Source organism: Sciurus vulgaris (genome assembly GCF_902686455.1).
Source record: "Sciurus vulgaris genome assembly, chromosome: 13".
Classification (NCBI taxonomy): Eukaryota; Metazoa; Chordata; class Mammalia; order Rodentia; family Sciuridae; genus Sciurus; species Sciurus vulgaris.
Genome location: NC_136474.1, coordinates 67,201,385 through 67,218,299, shown reverse-complemented (window position 1 = coordinate 67,218,299; position 16,915 = coordinate 67,201,385). Strand labels below are relative to the sequence as shown.

The following is a 16,915-nucleotide window of genomic DNA, read 5'->3' as shown; positions in this document are numbered from 1 at the left end:
GTTAGAACTTTCAGTAAATGACTTTTGAACATTCTGCAGTCAAGGAAAAGTGAACATATGACAGACTTAAGATAAATGGATTTAAAATAAACAGCAAATAGACCCTGAATATAACAGATTCAAACAAAAAAAAAGCAACAACCACTGAAATAGTAGAGTCATTGATTATAGCTAAAGAAATTTTCATCAACCAATTATATTTCCTGATAGATGAGCTTTAGTCAATAAAAAAAATAAATAAAATGATTAAAAAATAGGACATGCCAAAAAGTAGTGTGGTAAGTAATATTTTTTACTGAAGGAAAAAAATAAATGTTTATTGAATAGTACTAGCCGGAAAAAGGAATAAATGGAAAAAGTAAGTGTGCTATTGAAAAGAAAAAAGAAAGAAAAAAAGGTATTTTAATAAAAGCGTACTTTCCCAAAATGGTTATATAATAAAATATTTATATTAAAATTCCTCACTGCTTGCTAATGATGTATAAAATTAGGAAAAAGATTACTCTCCTTTATGTTCAGTTACAGTGGTATCTAATATTGTTCAAAGTTAGTTATGTTAGAAATTAGAACGTTAAGGTGCTCCTTATAATTTTCCAAATACCAGATCAACTCTCACCTGAGAGTGCCAGTACCCTTCAGTGATTTTTATAGTTCTACAAGTTGAAAAACGATACTATCTTTCTTTGAAGTTTAATATTGATAATCATATTGATATTTAACATCTTATGTTACCTTTGGATAAAAAGTGTGCTTTTCTTATTGCTTTCCTTTCAATGATTTAGAGAATGAGAAATTAATTCAGGTAAGAACCTTCAAATCCATTGCCTTTCCTCCCCTTGCTTGTTAGAATTCAAGGTAAGATACCTGTGCTTAACTGTCTACATGATGGCTTCCCTTTACTGTTCTCTTTTCAGGCTGAGTTTTTAAATAAAGAAGTCTCTACACTTTTGACACAGTAAAAACAAAAACAAACAAAAATTAACCAAAGGTATGAATGGAAAGGATAAAAAGTGGCTTTTTTCTCCTATATGATATTAAAATCAGCATGTTTTTCTTGGGAGTGCATTAGTCTTATTTGGAATATTAAAGGAAGAGTTAAACTTTTAAGGACAAAGAGCAACACTTGTAGTAATAAACTGTCTCTCCAGATATGGTGACCTCTTCCTGATACCTTGGCATGAACAAGCAAGGGAGGAGAACAGCACTGGTTGCAGAGGACTTGAGAGACTACTGCATTCTAAAATTTGAAAAAAATCATATAAAAGGTCTCTTAGTTTATGCTCTTTAATAACCCACAGGCTGGTACAATAAGGGAAAGTGGGTTGCTAAAACCTTAACTTTTTTTTTAACATATGAAGACTAAAAATGATATCTGAAAATGTACAAAACTTACCTTTTTCACAGTTTTATCTGGTTCAAGAGCAATATCTGGAATGTTTGCATCAACCATCAAAGAAAACAAGTTCAAAATCAGATTTGAATACCTAAAGGAGAGCAGGGGAGAAAAAAAAAAAAAAAAAAAACAGCACTGAATTAGAATTTGGCATTTCTTTGCCACATTAAGAAGACTTCTATAAGTGGTGGTACTTGGATCTCTATGACTACTACTACTTCAGTGGAAAATATGAGATTCTTCATTAACTATCTTAATAACAACAAGCCTTGAAAACAACCTTATCCTGGGTGTTTGTACAGTATCATTTCTAGGTCACTGTGGAATAGACTTTTGGAGTAACCATCTAATAATGACATTCTTTTCATTGTTAAGAAAGTATATGCTTTTCAGACAGGATCTGAGAAGAATCCTCATCCTATTTAATTAGTACTTTATATTACTGAAGATCTGTCTTTGTTAGATAATATGTATTTGTTCTCCTAAGATTACCTCATTATATCATGGCAAAATGAGAGGAAAATAATATCATTCCATGAGTCACATGTGAGTATCCAGGGATATGAATCATGACAGGAACTACAGTGGCTGTCTGAATATAAGTAGTGCTAAATGAAGGAAAATCTGTTAGTACTCCACTGCTTTAAAACTGGTAAGTAATATCTTTGGACATGCTTGTCTCTAACAAGTACTAAGTCTTTACTGGTTCTCAAACTTTTCTTTTTCCCTCGAACACAGAAAAAGTATGCTACTTATTCCAAATGCACATGTGTGAAGGTGGAGCCTTCGAGTGGTGTCAGTCACTCTACTCCAGGCACACCCCAGCTCCTGCTCCACAACACTAACCCCTGGAGCATTTATGCTGGGTTGGCCCTTCTTATTAGCTTGACTGTGATAGAAAAAGAATTCAAGTTTGCCAGTGGGGATGAACATGAGTACAATAAGCTTTGATTTTTAAGCAATGAAGGCTTTTTTTTTTTTGGTTATTCTCAGAGAAAGTGTCAATATAAGTGCCTAGTTTTGTCTTTTCTAGGGAACAGAAGTTGGAGGCTAGGTACATAGTATCTTTAACAGAGTAATGTATCTACGATAAAAAATGTGCAAGTTGTTACTCAGAAGCAGTTTAATACTTGAGCTATAAAGATAATGGAACTTGAATACAAAATGGCTATCAATGTATGATTTTTAATTACCTATTTTACCATTATTTCTGAATTTTATTTTGCCTATGAAAATTAAGAGGAACTAAAATGAAAACTTCTAACTTGATACAGTCTTGTAATCAAATTGGCCCAAACCCACTTAAACTCTTAAAAAGTGGTTATGATGAAAACTAAATAGCTTTAACCTAACTTTAAGTTACTGATTTCCTGTGGGACCGATAAAAACACACTGCAGATATCCCATTTCTATTCATATAATAATTTTATTCATTTACCCAAAAATACAATATATACCATCTAGGCACTAGGGATATAGTAGTGTATAAAATAAACAAGGTCCTCACATTCATGAAATTTACACTGTGGAGAAGGGTGGAGACTCACATAATAAATTGATAAAGAAGATAATTTTATGCCTGGTTTACTGACAGAAAGATTTTTAAGAGGAAAATCACCCAGGGGAAAGGGTCAGAAACTGACAGGGTTGGGAGAAGGAACATCTTAAAAAGGCACGTTTTACTCTAAATGCACTGAAAAGCAACTGAGTTTGAAGGGTAGAACGATGTACTCTAATACACAGTTTTTAAAAAATTTCAGCCTAGCCATCTTATGGGAAATATGAATGGAGGTAGGGAAACCAAAACACAAGCTTTCAGTTGGAAAAGATGCAACATAGAAACTCTTGGGCTACATCTGGGGGATACAATAGACCATACTTGCTGACTGACTGAGTGGAGGTGGGGTGAAAAGACAGAGGAACAGAATGTTGCCAAGGAGTTAGCCTCAGTAACTGAGGGTTACTGATCAAAACAGCAAAGTCTGAATAGAGGAAGACAGGATTTTAGGCAAGAAAGCAAGAACTCCATTTTATGCCCACTGAGTTTGAAATGCCTACATGTCTCAGTACATAGGTCAAGGTAGGCTGTTAGATAAATATCAAGGGGTTCCCAGGGCTGGTTGTATTAGTTTAAAGTCATCAGCAGTTGATTCATACTTAAAGTCACAGGACTGGATAAAAATGGGCAAGGAAAGACTTCAATGGAAAGAGAAGATCTAACACTAAACCTCTATAAGGTTAAAGAAATTTTATATAGTTCAACACGTAAAATTTAAGGCAAAAGCAGGAAGAATTCAGGGAAGAAACAGGAGTGTCCAGCAGGCAAAACAAAACGAGGGAAGTGGGTTACACCAAACCTAAGAAAAGTTTTCAGGAACAAGGGGTGGTCAATTATGCCAAAAGTTGCTAGTAAGCAAAGTGCCTACTGGAATTGGTATAAGTATTTGGTATTCACTTTGATAAAAATAGTTTTACTACCAGAATAGGAATGGAAGCCTTATGCAGAAGGCAGAAGAAAGAAAAGGGGTTAGTAGAGTCAGAATGTAGGTTTGCTGTGGAGGAGCATGGAGAAACAGGACCAGAGAGTCATGGTTCAGCAATAATCCTGGCCTCTCCTACTCAATGCCTACTAATCCAGCTGTCACTACCAAAAATGTCTCCAGACATTGCCAAAATGTGCCCTCCAGGGTAAAGGGAGTTCAAAATAGCCCCAGTGATTTAAAACTCAGTGGTAGAATATGATGACTGTTGGGATTTTCTTCAGTGGCATAGAGTTGCTCCTCTGGACACATGAAGTAGGAAGGTAGATAGTTCTGACCGGAGTTGGGGTTTCAGCAGATGAAGGAACAGGACTGGACAAAACTGCCAGAGAGGGTTTAGAGGAAGGCCAGTAAGAGTGACTGTACTCTTAGGTTATAAACTTTAGGGGGAAAAGAAAAAAAATGAAAATATAAGGTAGATTATACAGTGGTGGTAGGCTGATGAGACAACGTATCAATGAAGTAGAAGAATTACAGAAAGCAGAGCTCAATTAAAAATGAGCTGAGAAATGGAACAGTGGCATGTGTCTGTAGTCCCAGCTATTCAGGTGGCTGAGGAAGAAAGGACGGCTTGATCCCAAGAGTTCAAGACCAGTCTGGGCAACATAGGGATACCCTGTCTTATAAAAGAATAAAAAAGTTTTTTTAAAAAAGCTTAAAGGACACAAAATCTTGCTTAGAGTATAAAGTTAGGGATTAAGATTTTAGAGAGATAAATTTACCATTATTGATTAGAAGGAATGGCCAAGGCGGTCTCTAAATGAGGAAGACAAGCCCAGCAGGGCAGCCCCAGGTAGATGCTGAAGCCACGGCAGGAGTCATGAGGATGACAATGAAAGTTTTCACACAATGACAGAGATGCAGAGGTAAGCAGATGGCAGTTAGCAGTAGATCTATCTGACAGTGTCATCTTGAATAAAGTTCTGTCTATGCTTTTCAAATGAAGAAATGGATTAAAAGTAGTAATAGGGAGATAGGGGCACCAAGCACCAAACCCTTCTCTTAAGGAAAAAAGATTCACTTGAGAGGGCCACAAGGGAGGTGGTATCAGCACAGTACAGCTAGCTGTTTCATATTATGATATATACATATATATAAGGATGCTCTTTCAACTAGCTCTTGACTATTCATGCTCTGCTTTGTTGATTTTATGGTTTCTTCCCACTTTGTCGTGGGGAAATCCTTAGAAATCTAACATACACAGGAAGGAGAATATAAGAATCACCTTTTAAAGCGATATATCAGAAGTGCTCAGACCTGGTTGCCCAATAGATTCACCTTAGAGATTTTCAAAACATATTAAGGCCTGATCCCAATCCCAGGCCTTTCCTCACTGCCCAAGATCCCCAGGTAATTTTAATGAACAGTGAGGACCTACGTTAGAACACGTGACTTTAGGAAGCGTAAGTTTGGATGTGAGGTGTCCCCCAAGAGCTCTGCAAGAAGGTTAAGAAAGAAATGACTGGGCTGTAAAAGTCCTAACCCAATCAGTGATTTAATCCCCTGATAGGGATTAACTGAGTGGTAACTGAAATGGCAGGGTGTGGCTGGAGGAGGTGGAAATTGAGGTGTGGCTTTGGGGTAAATATTTTATATCTGGAGAGTAGAACCCTCTCTCTCTCCTTCCTGATGCTATGAGCTGCTTCCCTCTGCCACACTCTTCTGCCATGATGTTTAGTGTTCAGTCTCACGTACAGCTCTAAGGAATGGAGGCAGCCTTCTATAGAGTAGGATCTCTGAAACCTTGAGCCCTCAAATAAACTATTCTTCCTCTACAGTTGTGCTGGTTGGGTCATTTAGTCACAGCAGCGAAAAAGCTGACTAAAACGTATAATGTATATTTCTTTCATGATTGTTGTCATTAACCTGCATTTTCTACTTAAGACAGAATATCTAAAATAAAAAGTATATATTGAAGTTGGGCAGTCACTTAATCTCCTACCCAGCAAAATATGTTTTAGGTGTACAAGGAATCTTTAAAATCAGTATTGAAAGATAAAAGAGTAAGGTTAAACTATAACAGGGTGAGAAAGCATACAAAATTGAGTCCATAGACTAAGGTTATAAAAGGAGTAGGTGTGCTGTAGTGTTCAAGGAAAACATACCCTATTTCTTACCTACTTTACATCAATCATCATGCTCCCACTAGTGACACACAAGATGGCTTAAATTTTTCAGGAAAAAAACTTTACTGAAAAGAGAAGTACATTCATTTACATGATGTAAAGGTCACACACTATATCTGAGCTCTACTTCCCCTACATTTAGTCATTTTGAACATGACAAACATTAGCTGAACTAGGTAAAAAGATTTAATAAGAGTACTACTGCAAGGAGTAGAAATATTGTAGTTAAGGAAGAAAGGTGAGAGATATGTGATGACTCATCAAACACCCCTGACATAATGTAAGAGTCTTACTTGATATAGTTAATTGAAGTCCCAATTTTTGTATTGGATGTTTTTACCCCAAAATGTTGGCCATCTTTGCATTATCAGCCTCTAGCATGCTATTTGCAAAAACATGGGTTAGGAGGAAAAGTTATATTCTCTTTAGACACATAAGATTTTAAAACATTTCAGTATTAGTATTGTTGCCATGAGAGTTCAGAACTAGTGCAATATGTACTAATTTATAAGAGATGACAAAATATTCTGTTGCATGAAAATCACCACACCATTAAATGTGTTCTCTCTTCTACACAAGTGTAAACATTCACTGACTTAATTTAAAAGGCATACCAAACTAACTTTTGACCATCTGGTTAAATTCTTATATTCCAAAGGCTTTTTAATGAAGAGAAAAAAGTATGTGACATTAATAAAAATTTTAGTCAGAAAGGAAGTAAAGTCGTGTTTGGTAAATTCAGGACATGTCTGAAGATTAGTAAAAAATGACAGGATCATTTGACTCTAATGGTATTTCTAACCTAACCATATAATTTTCTTAGTCCACAAGAAAATTTTTTAATAAATGAACCATCCTCTAAAAAAAAAAATGTTAGCCAGGTGTAGTGGGGCATACCTATACTTGCAGCTACTTAGGACAGTAAGGCAGGATGATTGTTAAGTTCAAGGCTATCCCGGGCAACTTAGCAAGATACTGTCTCAAAATAAATAAAAGGATTAGGAATATAACTCAGTAGTAAAACACTTCCCTAGCATGTTAGAGACCCTGGGTTAAATCAACAGTACTGGTAGAGAGTGGGGGCAGTGTTTATCAAAATATTAGAGTATGTCTTAAAATTCAGGGAAGTTTTTAAAAAGAAAAAATTCTTCATAAATATCTAGCATAAGATTATTTAGATTAATTCCTTTGTGATTTCTCTTTGTATTGAAGAAAGTTAACTTCAGCTCCAAATTAATAACTTGCTTCTGTTTCCTCATTCTACTGAATTGCTACTAATCCATTACCAATGACAGTTTATAAAGCACAGTTTTCCTTCCCCTTTTCAAAACGGTAGAACACCTTTGACATTCTCTAGCTACCATTCCATAACACCCTGTCTGCCACGTCACTGAGATCACCAAGGTTCCATCTAGTTTTCTATAGGCTTTGACTATTTTAAATTAAAAATCCCAGATATTAAAGTGGAACTCTCTTTTCTCTGAAAGTGTTTTTGCATCACCAAGCAAACTGAAAGAACACTGATCATCTCATTATTCTTTTACCATTGCTGGAGAGTAAAACTGAGTTTTTCTGCCACCCAAGGCATAAATAATGCAGCCATTTGTAAAATGCATGGTGTAGGGTTTGTGACACATGAAAGATTCTGAGTTTATCATGAAAGAGCAAAAAAATGAAAACCTGATTAATACAGTACTGCAATTCTTGGACTAGCAGCATCAATATCACCCAGGAACATGACCTCAAAGCAGAAATTTTGAGGGTTCTCTTAAAATACTGAGAGTTCTCAGTATTCAATAAACATACACTGACTGCCTACATTTCAAGTCCAACATAAGTAACTGAAGTTACAAAGAGTAAAAACAAAAATAACAGTAACAGAACCCATATGCACACCCAACTCACTTACGGATGATTACATTTTCACCTGGAAGAGTATGAGGGCATGTTTTCTGCACCAGGGTTTTCTGTTGGGCTAAAAAAATTCATTTTTCACAGTTAGGTTAAAATATCACTGGAGTCAAATAATCCTGTCATTTTTTACTTAATTTTAAGAACCATGTCCTAAATAATAAACATGACTTTTTTTTCTGGATACATGATTCAGTCTCAAGCAAATCAGAATCAAGGAAACAGAGCGTAACACTGAAGAAAAAAGAAGGGACAGAAAAGAAATTCACATTTTTATAGAGAATGAGTGATGAGGTATTAAAAAAAAAAGAGAGAGGAAATCATATATAACATTTACCCTTCTATCAATAAACAAACTTCTGAATATTCCTGAAGAGCATCCAAAATTAAAATTGATAAAGGTGCTAAAGATCAAAATTGACTGAATTAATATCACCCTAAATAAGTTAAAGGCTTCATTCTTCGGACCCAAGCACGGTGATTGAAACATTCCAGGACTGCCTTCAGGGAGATCTGAAAGGTATGAAGTGTTTTTAACCTTCTTTCTGTCCCAGTACTGTCAAAATAGGCAAAGCATGTTCAGTAAAATGATGTCATGCCCTTGACCTTGAAGTTCCCTGTTTGCCTACTGTTGCATAATGCCGGCTTCCTAACTGGATGGATTCAGTAATGTCATAATTAGTGGGAAAGAAAGACATTTTATATCTTTTGCCTTTTGATATGAGACTTTATCAAAATATAAATTAAGAAATATTGTTGCCATTGTCCTTCTGAAAGTGATGCTAAAGATGCATTTGAATAACTTGTTCACATGATCGATAATACATACTAAAATTCTCTGTATCAGGCAAATCCACTTACCTTCTAAGGTGGAGAAAAGCTGTGTAACACTGTTTCCGGAACTCTTGGTACTGCTCGCTCTGTGTGCCCCCCATTCCTTCTACCATTTCTTTATTCAGCTTCATTGGAGGAGGAAGAGGCTTCGGATCTCGACCCAAAATATAACCAAAGTCTATGTGGAAGAGTTTACCTGGATGTTAACAAGAAAGTCATTTATTTCCAGAATTACCTTTAAAACCTGGGAGATATGCCATACAATTTGTATAAGCAGAGTCTCTTAATTTAAAAAAAAAAAAAAAAATTTAAACTGTTTGACTTTGTACCTCCAAGTGTAAGAGTACCCTTCAGAGTAATTTTAGTTCATTTTAACTTACATTTATTCTGAGGAAATTAAACTAAAAATTATCCCACAGCAATATCAATTCAAAATTTTAAGTCCTACTTTTCCAGAATCAAAGACTACCAAAGTCTGGACAACATTTTAAGGAGTCAGCAGAGATAATAATTATAGTGAGCAAATTTCCCATGACAATAAGTTTAAATGAACTCCTCTTCACGCCGTGGAAGACCATTTCTTTTATTTGAGTGTTCTTGAGATGAATCCTTTCTTTATGACTACTCAAAAAAATAGAGAAGAAAGAAGAACTTCCCCCTAAATTTCGAATTATATTGTTAGTTTCATTAGTTGAACCATTCTCAACTAATCTGTGTCACTCACTAGCTGCAGACTAGGAAACCAAACACAGCATTCATGTCTGCTAACCACTAAACACAGCTGTAGTTCCCCTAAGAAAAAAACCTACAGTAGTCATTAAATTCATATAGCAGGCAGGCAAGAACATGGTATTTCACTTTAGTGGATGATTCACCACAGAATTCATAAAACACCTTGCAATTTACAAGTAGGTATAAAGTATGGACGCATTTTAAAACAAAAAGTAATCTCATGGATCATACAATCTAAGTTCTTCCAGGGCAGAAATTTAGGACTTAGGTCTGTTTGGTGCACTGCTGAGTGCCTGGCCTCAGAACAGTTTCAGGCACATTACAGGCATTCATTGTTGAATGAAGAAATTAATTCACTTTAAAATTTAACCAAAAAATTTCTCTAGTGCAACCTGCCTACTCTTGTCTATCCTATAATACATTACAAGCTATTTCATGTGGGAACTTGTCCTCCATTTTTATTTGAGGAACCTGAATATTTCTCTCCTCAAGGGTACAAAGGCTTTCCTTCTTCAATTGCACTATTAAATTTCTGAACACTCTTCCATCTTGCAAAATATTTTTACAAGTTGATTCTATCACTAAGATGTTAGTGATACCTTTCTCCCTAACACTTTGCCTGAGTATCATTACTGTCAGTAGGTAACTGGAAAATATAAGACAATGATGGACATAGAACTGCCTCTGGTTATAAGACAATAAAGTCCTAGGTCAACAGGAATGCACTGGAAGGTACCTGGAATCAGGGCTGTAGTTAGTTGCCCTAAAGTACAGAAGACATTTTTGTATCTCATTTGGTTAAACATGTAGCCTTGACAAAGTTGCCTAATCCTTCTAAATCTTGCTTTCTAAACTGAAGAAGGATCATATTGCTAAGTACCTTATAAATTAGAATTAAAAGAAAAAAAAACAATTAATAACATAGTACCCAGAGCACAATAAATATCTAATGTTAGTTTCCATTATTATTATTATTATTTATTCCAACAGAACTTTTTCAAAATTAAATCAAGCCATTTAGCCATTTACTACCTAATGACCAGGTCTTTTAAAGTGGCTTACAAATGTTTATATTAAGTACCTCAAATAGTACTTAAAAATTAAAATTCTGTGCTTTGCCAAAAATAAATATTTAAACAACCACTTCTAAAATATTTGAATATACTGAATTGATATTTATAATTGATATTTATATGTCCATTGAATCTGATGATCACAACTGCCAGAAACTAGAATAATCAAAGGTTAAAGGGATAAACAACTTCACATTCTACAACCCCATTAGGTAATTTCCTCACAAGAAAAACATAAATGATAAATTAAGCTAAAAATTTTACATAACTTTGAAAATGGAAAAGAACATAGAAACTATCAAGGCTGAATAGTTAAAAAGATCTGTTAGGTAATTATGATATTAAATTTAAGTAAAATTCTAGATATGACAGAAACACCATTCTCAAAAAAGAGTAAAGAAACTATGTTGCAAATTTTCTAGAATTGACAAAAGTTGCACTATATCTGAGGCATGGGCTCCAGATAGAAAAATGGTCTACCTAGGAACGCTCATCATAACTACTACCCCACAGTCTATTACCTGCTATAGAATAAATACCAGTAAACCAATTGCACAAAAAAAACTCTAATTTTCCTTTTATTCATATCATCTACTTTTCTTTTTTTTTATGTATTTATTTATTAATTGATTCCAGGTTAAATTGGTCCAATCTGACAAATGGTCAAAATCTTACAAGAACTAATTTTTTAAAAAACGGATATTGCTAGTATAGTAAATGGCACATAGGGAGGTGAGATGGGAGGGAATTATAATTGAATATAGAAGGCAAGGAACCCATGGAAAACAGAAACATGACTTTGTTCCAAAAACAGAAAAAAAAATAGCAACTACTTAGCTAAATAGTTCTCTAGCTTACTCTAGGGCTGCCTATATGTCCATGACATTTGGTAAGCAGTTATTAATCAGACTGCTACTTCACCTGTATTTATCACAATCCCTTAGCTAGGTGTATATTAAAATTATTTATCGTGCACTTACCTTTCTCTCCTAACCAACCTTTTAATGAACCAGTAAGGGTCTTACAATCAAGAATTATGGTTTACTTGTTACAGTCCTGAAATCAAAGATATTTCCTAACATATCAGAGTATGCATTGCTTTTATTTTGTATTAAGTAAACCAATGACATCTTAATTCCACACTTTTAGCTCAGGCAGCTTTTAACATTGCTGATAAGAAATTTTCTTCTGGAAATGACATAGTTCTTTGTATTTTGGGGGGAGGGGAGGGGAGTTCCAGGGATTGAACCAAGGGTCCCTCAACCACTGAGCCATATTCCCAGCCCATTTTTATTTTGAGACAGGGTCTTGCTAAGTTGCTTAAGGCCTCACTAAGCTGCTGAGGCTGGTTTTGAACTCGTGATCCTCTTGCTTCAGTCTCCTGCACCACTGGAATTACAGGTGTGCACCTCTATACCTGGCTTAGAAATGATATAGTTCTTAAAAGAAATTATTTTAAATTTATTTATTTTCATCATGATCTATAATAAAATTAACAAAGACCAAGTATGGATCATCTGAATGCCAGCTTATTACTCAGTACTTAGTATCCCTCTATGATTTCAGTATTTGGGGGTTGGTATCAAATACTGATGATATTGCTGCCAGCTAATACTAACAAAATAGAAACAGAATAAGTTATACAGATATTCCTAGATGTAGGATGGGGTTACATCCCTGCAAACCCACTGTAAGCTGAAAATACTATCAGTTAAAAATGCATTTATTAATCTACAAAATATCATAGCTTAGTAACACAGTACAACACTATAGAACACTGATTGTTTTATTTGGCTTCCTGCCACTGCCCAGCATAATCAGAGTATCATACCACACATTGCCAGTTCAGGAAAAGTTCAAAAGTAAAACTTCAAAATGCAGTTTTTAATGACTATGTATAATTTGCATATCAGCATAAAATTGAAGCATTCTAAGTAGGAGACTATACCTTAAAATTATATGACAGCATTCTAAACAAACACAAGTTTTACAGTATAAGCAGAGAAAAGTTGTTTAAGAATCTTTACATGAGGTGTGACAGTAAAAGCACTCCAACTCAAACTTAGTCTATACTATCTACATCATATTCCCACTGTGAATGGCAATTTAGTTTTGACAGTGTTATCGTTTTCATATTAATGTTGCTGAAATTAAATTGTATCAGTTTATAATACTGATTTAATTTATGTGGAAGTGGATACACAAGAAAGTAATATCAGGTTTTATATAGTACTTGATAAGATTATCAAATATGTCACCTTTGGAAGTATCATTTCCATTTAAGAGACCTGTGTATCACTCCACTATTAAAAAAGCTCCTTTTCAGAGGCTGGGGGTTTAACTAAGATGGTAGAGTACATACTTAGCATATGCAAGGTGCTGGGTTTGATCCCTATCACAAAAATAGAAAATTAGAGAAGAGAAGAGAGAAAAAGAGGAGACTCTCTTTCAAAGTCCTGAAATGGGCTTTAGTAGTCTCTAGACACAATGAAATTGAAATTTGGGGAGATCCATATACTTCACTAAACCCTTAAGGGAAGCTAAGACCAAAAAATATGAGGAACAGTATCAGAATAGGAATTTGATACTGAAAAAGCACTACAGTCTAGTCTGTTAAGGTCCAAGGGATATGCTATCAATTTAATTTGCCATGAGTTGGTAAAGTCTAAGGTCAACTTCTGTGAAGGATTTCACAGCCTTTAACTAACCAGGTAGTCTCTGTCCAACTATGGCAATCATTTCTCTTGGTGCTTCATTCTCATTCTGGAGTTCCCAACTATTTAATACTTTTTGGTCACAAACCATTCTACCCTTTAAGAGGTTAAAAAAAAAAAAAAAAAAAAAAGACTGAAAAGCTCTCAGTATTCTAAATACAGATGAATTCTCCCTGTATCATTTAATTATTTAAATAACATTTTGTTACCAGTGTAATTCCTAATGATACTTAGTACTTGAGCAGATGACCAATCTGATCAGTCTTTGGTACAAAACTGCTGTAACACATGACTTCCTTAATGGGTGCCATCTTTTAACGGGAAACTTGGTCCAATTTTCTTCATTTCATTACAAGACATTACTGGAACTCCAATGGGCTATGCATCACTACTTACAAATGAAGGGTATATTTCTATCCTTCTTGTAAGAAAACTCTCAAATAACGGGATTATGGCTCAATTATAAAGCATAAAAGATTCAGTACTGAACAATGAAGTAATTATTATGCTTTGCAAGTTCAAAGACCCATGTATTTTGAAAAGAAGCTATTAATGTTTTAAGAAAATTCACCTCATACATACCAAAGAGAATGTTTTAAAAAGTTAATATCCATAAACGAAACTTGTAAGGGTTTTTAAAATGTGCTTTATGAAACAAAAAAATATTAAGAAATTTAACAAGTGTGATCTTATTATAATCTATCACCTTGAGCCATGAAAAGGTAAACTATATATAAAACAAAGCAATCACTGAGTGCAATTACCTACCATTGTCCCCAACTTTACATATGGAATGAGATGGTAATCAAAATTTCCTGTTATTTATGCAAGTGACAGGAACTTACTTCTAAAATTGTAATTCAAGACATTTGAGGCTCTGGGATTAAAGAGAATAGACACTACTGAAACTGAATATATTTTAAGACCAGGTGCCAAGGCATACACCTGTAATCCCAGAGGCTTATGAAACTAAGGCAGGAAGATCCCGAGTTCAAAGCTAACCTCAGTAACTTAGTGAGGCATTAAGCACTCAGCGAAACCCTATCTCTAAATAAGATACCGAAAAAGAAAGAAAGAAAAAGGTGTAGGGGGCATGGCACTGGGGCTAGGGTTATGTGGCTCAGTGGTTAAGCTAAGTGTCCCTGGGTTCAATCCCCAGTCCAAAAAAAAACAACAACAAGAAAAAAGAATTGTAATGGTAGAACTTTGTTTTACATTTCCAATATTGTTATTTCACATTCAACTGTTAAGAAGGCATTCTTATGAATACAAACTTAAGCTAACGAATCAGAAGAAACAATACCTACTTGGACAGTATACCTAACTATATAGTAGTAAATACCCTTTAAAATGTTATGTATTTTCATTTTCCTACAGTCTTTGAGGAAATAAAAAATGCATTCCCTGCAAAAATTCCTCTCTTCTGGAGAGCCTTATGACTGTCTCAAGTAGAAGAGTCACCCTTTGAAAATTAAAAACAAAGCCTTTGATGAGCAATTCTAAAATAATTGTCTCAGACCCCTTTGATGAACTTGAAATTGAGAATTCCACAACGTTTTTATGTGGGTTATAAGTATCACTATTTACTATATTTAACATTAAAACTGGGATTTAAAAAACATGTAAAAATGTTTATTACATTTTAACATAATTTGTTTTTTGTGAAAAATAACTTTAAAAATGAGAAGGGGGGGCACTATCTTATGTTCTGCAAAAGTCTTAAATGTCTACCTTAGAGGAGACACTATAAGCTTAATTCTCCTATTTGTTTTTTCTTTTATTCTGTATTATATGCTGTACACACTATACTAAAAAGTGAATATATTCTCAAACTGATAAGTATTTTTAAAAAGAAAGAGTATTTTAATAGTTTTTTCAGATAACTATGGATAGTTTTCTTTGCTACAAAAATAAATTCTTAGACACTACCATGCATTCAAGTAGTTTCAGAATCTCTTGAGGCTGCAGCCCAGCAATCTGTATTTTTACCAGGCTCCTTAGGAAATTCTGACACAAACAGAAGTTTGGGGATTTATGATATATTTTATACTGACTAATAAAATTCACAATTCCAATTAGATTATTGTGGAGGGATCCTGATCTGATTAATAACCTAAATGAATTAAAACTTATTGTCAAGACTAGTAGATATGGATTCCCTGTGTTGTACAACCCCATTAACTTAACATTTGACATGTTTTGTTCAAAAAGGTCATTACAAAAAGTGTTTACTTTTCAATAATCTAGTTTATGGTTCCTATTCTATGGTAGAACATTAAGTGCGGTAAAACATTAAAATTTAGCCTCACAAAAAGTTATTCATTGCAAAGCAACACAATTATAGTATTTACCTAACATTAAAGAATCATCAGCTGATATAAAAATGTACATTTAAAATTTTAATATTACAAATATAAATTCACTGATTGAATGAAACTGATTTCCTCAAATTATTAAATGAGACTAAATAATACATTCAAAGACAATGCTTATTTCAGTTTTTGCTGCAATGTGTGTGCTTTTCTCTCTTTGCATCCCATACAAGCCCAACACTTTCTTCATAATTTAGCCTAGGATATGTTCTTCACGGAAAGGAGGAAATTTCTATCTTCTTAGAAATACAGAGTATTGCACCTTATTATTTTTTAATACTTCTCATGAGAACGAAAAGGTCCTTCTAAAACTTTGAAAACATAAAAAGATATTCTTATAGTAACCATTTTCATCTTTCTCATGATGAAAAAGATCAGTAGGACTAAAAATAGTCAAGAAATTTTCAAAAGAAGAGATTTTTACATCTAAAATTAAATAATAAAATATGAAGACAAGAACTAATTGTTAAGCATCTGAAGGAATGATTGATAAAAACCAAGTATGGATAAAAAGTATTTGTGGCTGGTTCTCTTATGTATATGTCAACTTTGAACAAACCAGTCAAATGGGTAATTAATAATAAGTTAGGAAAGAAACATTTTCTTGGAAACCTAAAGGATATATAAAAATGATGTGAAAAACCTAGTTCATTTATTCATTTTAAAAACATTTACCTACTAAATGCTTCAGACTTTTTGAATTCCTTTCCTTTACATTCTAGAAAGTAAGAAAGCACATTAAGTGTGTGGTTTTACACTTTACGGTATATTTAAATACCAAACTGAATAGCTGAAAATACAAATAGGTAAAGAGATATTGCCATCTGAATAGTAATGAAGATCTTTCTATGTGAGAAGATTTCAAATATTATAAACTACATTATACCCTGAGGAAAAAAAATAAGCATGGTAAACTGTGGTTTTAAAATACAAAGGTTAATCTTAAAATATAGAAAAAAATAACATTAAATCAATAATCACATTAACTGTTTCTCTTATAAAATCCTCCTACACTGTTAAAGTATTACTCAAAAGAGAATTAGAAAAAGAAGTGCCTTTAAAGAAGTTTGGATTTTAAAGGATAGAAAAAAGGAATTTTTAAAATATAGTAATGATTTTCTTTTTTTCTCAATTTTTGAGTTCAAATAACTATATACGTTAGAGAAAGGATGACATCCTTATCTCATGGTGGTAAAATAAACAAACAACACCTAACAGTT

The 16,915-nt window shown here is 33.9% G+C and overlaps 1 protein-coding gene across 1 annotated transcript in view; it reads right to left on the bottom strand.

Annotated features, from left to right (window-relative positions):
• Nucleotides 1–16,915, bottom strand: part of PIK3C3 (phosphatidylinositol 3-kinase catalytic subunit type 3) — a 124,537-nt gene that overhangs the window by 26,942 nt on the left and 80,680 nt on the right. Inside the window, exons 22-23 of the mRNA XM_079109347.1 lie at nucleotides 8,832–9,000; nucleotides 1,394–1,484 (exon numbers count right to left, since the gene is read on the bottom strand). Of these exons, the coding sequence (XP_078965473.1) occupies nucleotides 1,394–1,484; nucleotides 8,832–9,000 (260 nt within the window). The remainder of the gene's footprint in view (nucleotides 1–1,393; nucleotides 1,485–8,831; nucleotides 9,001–16,915) is intronic.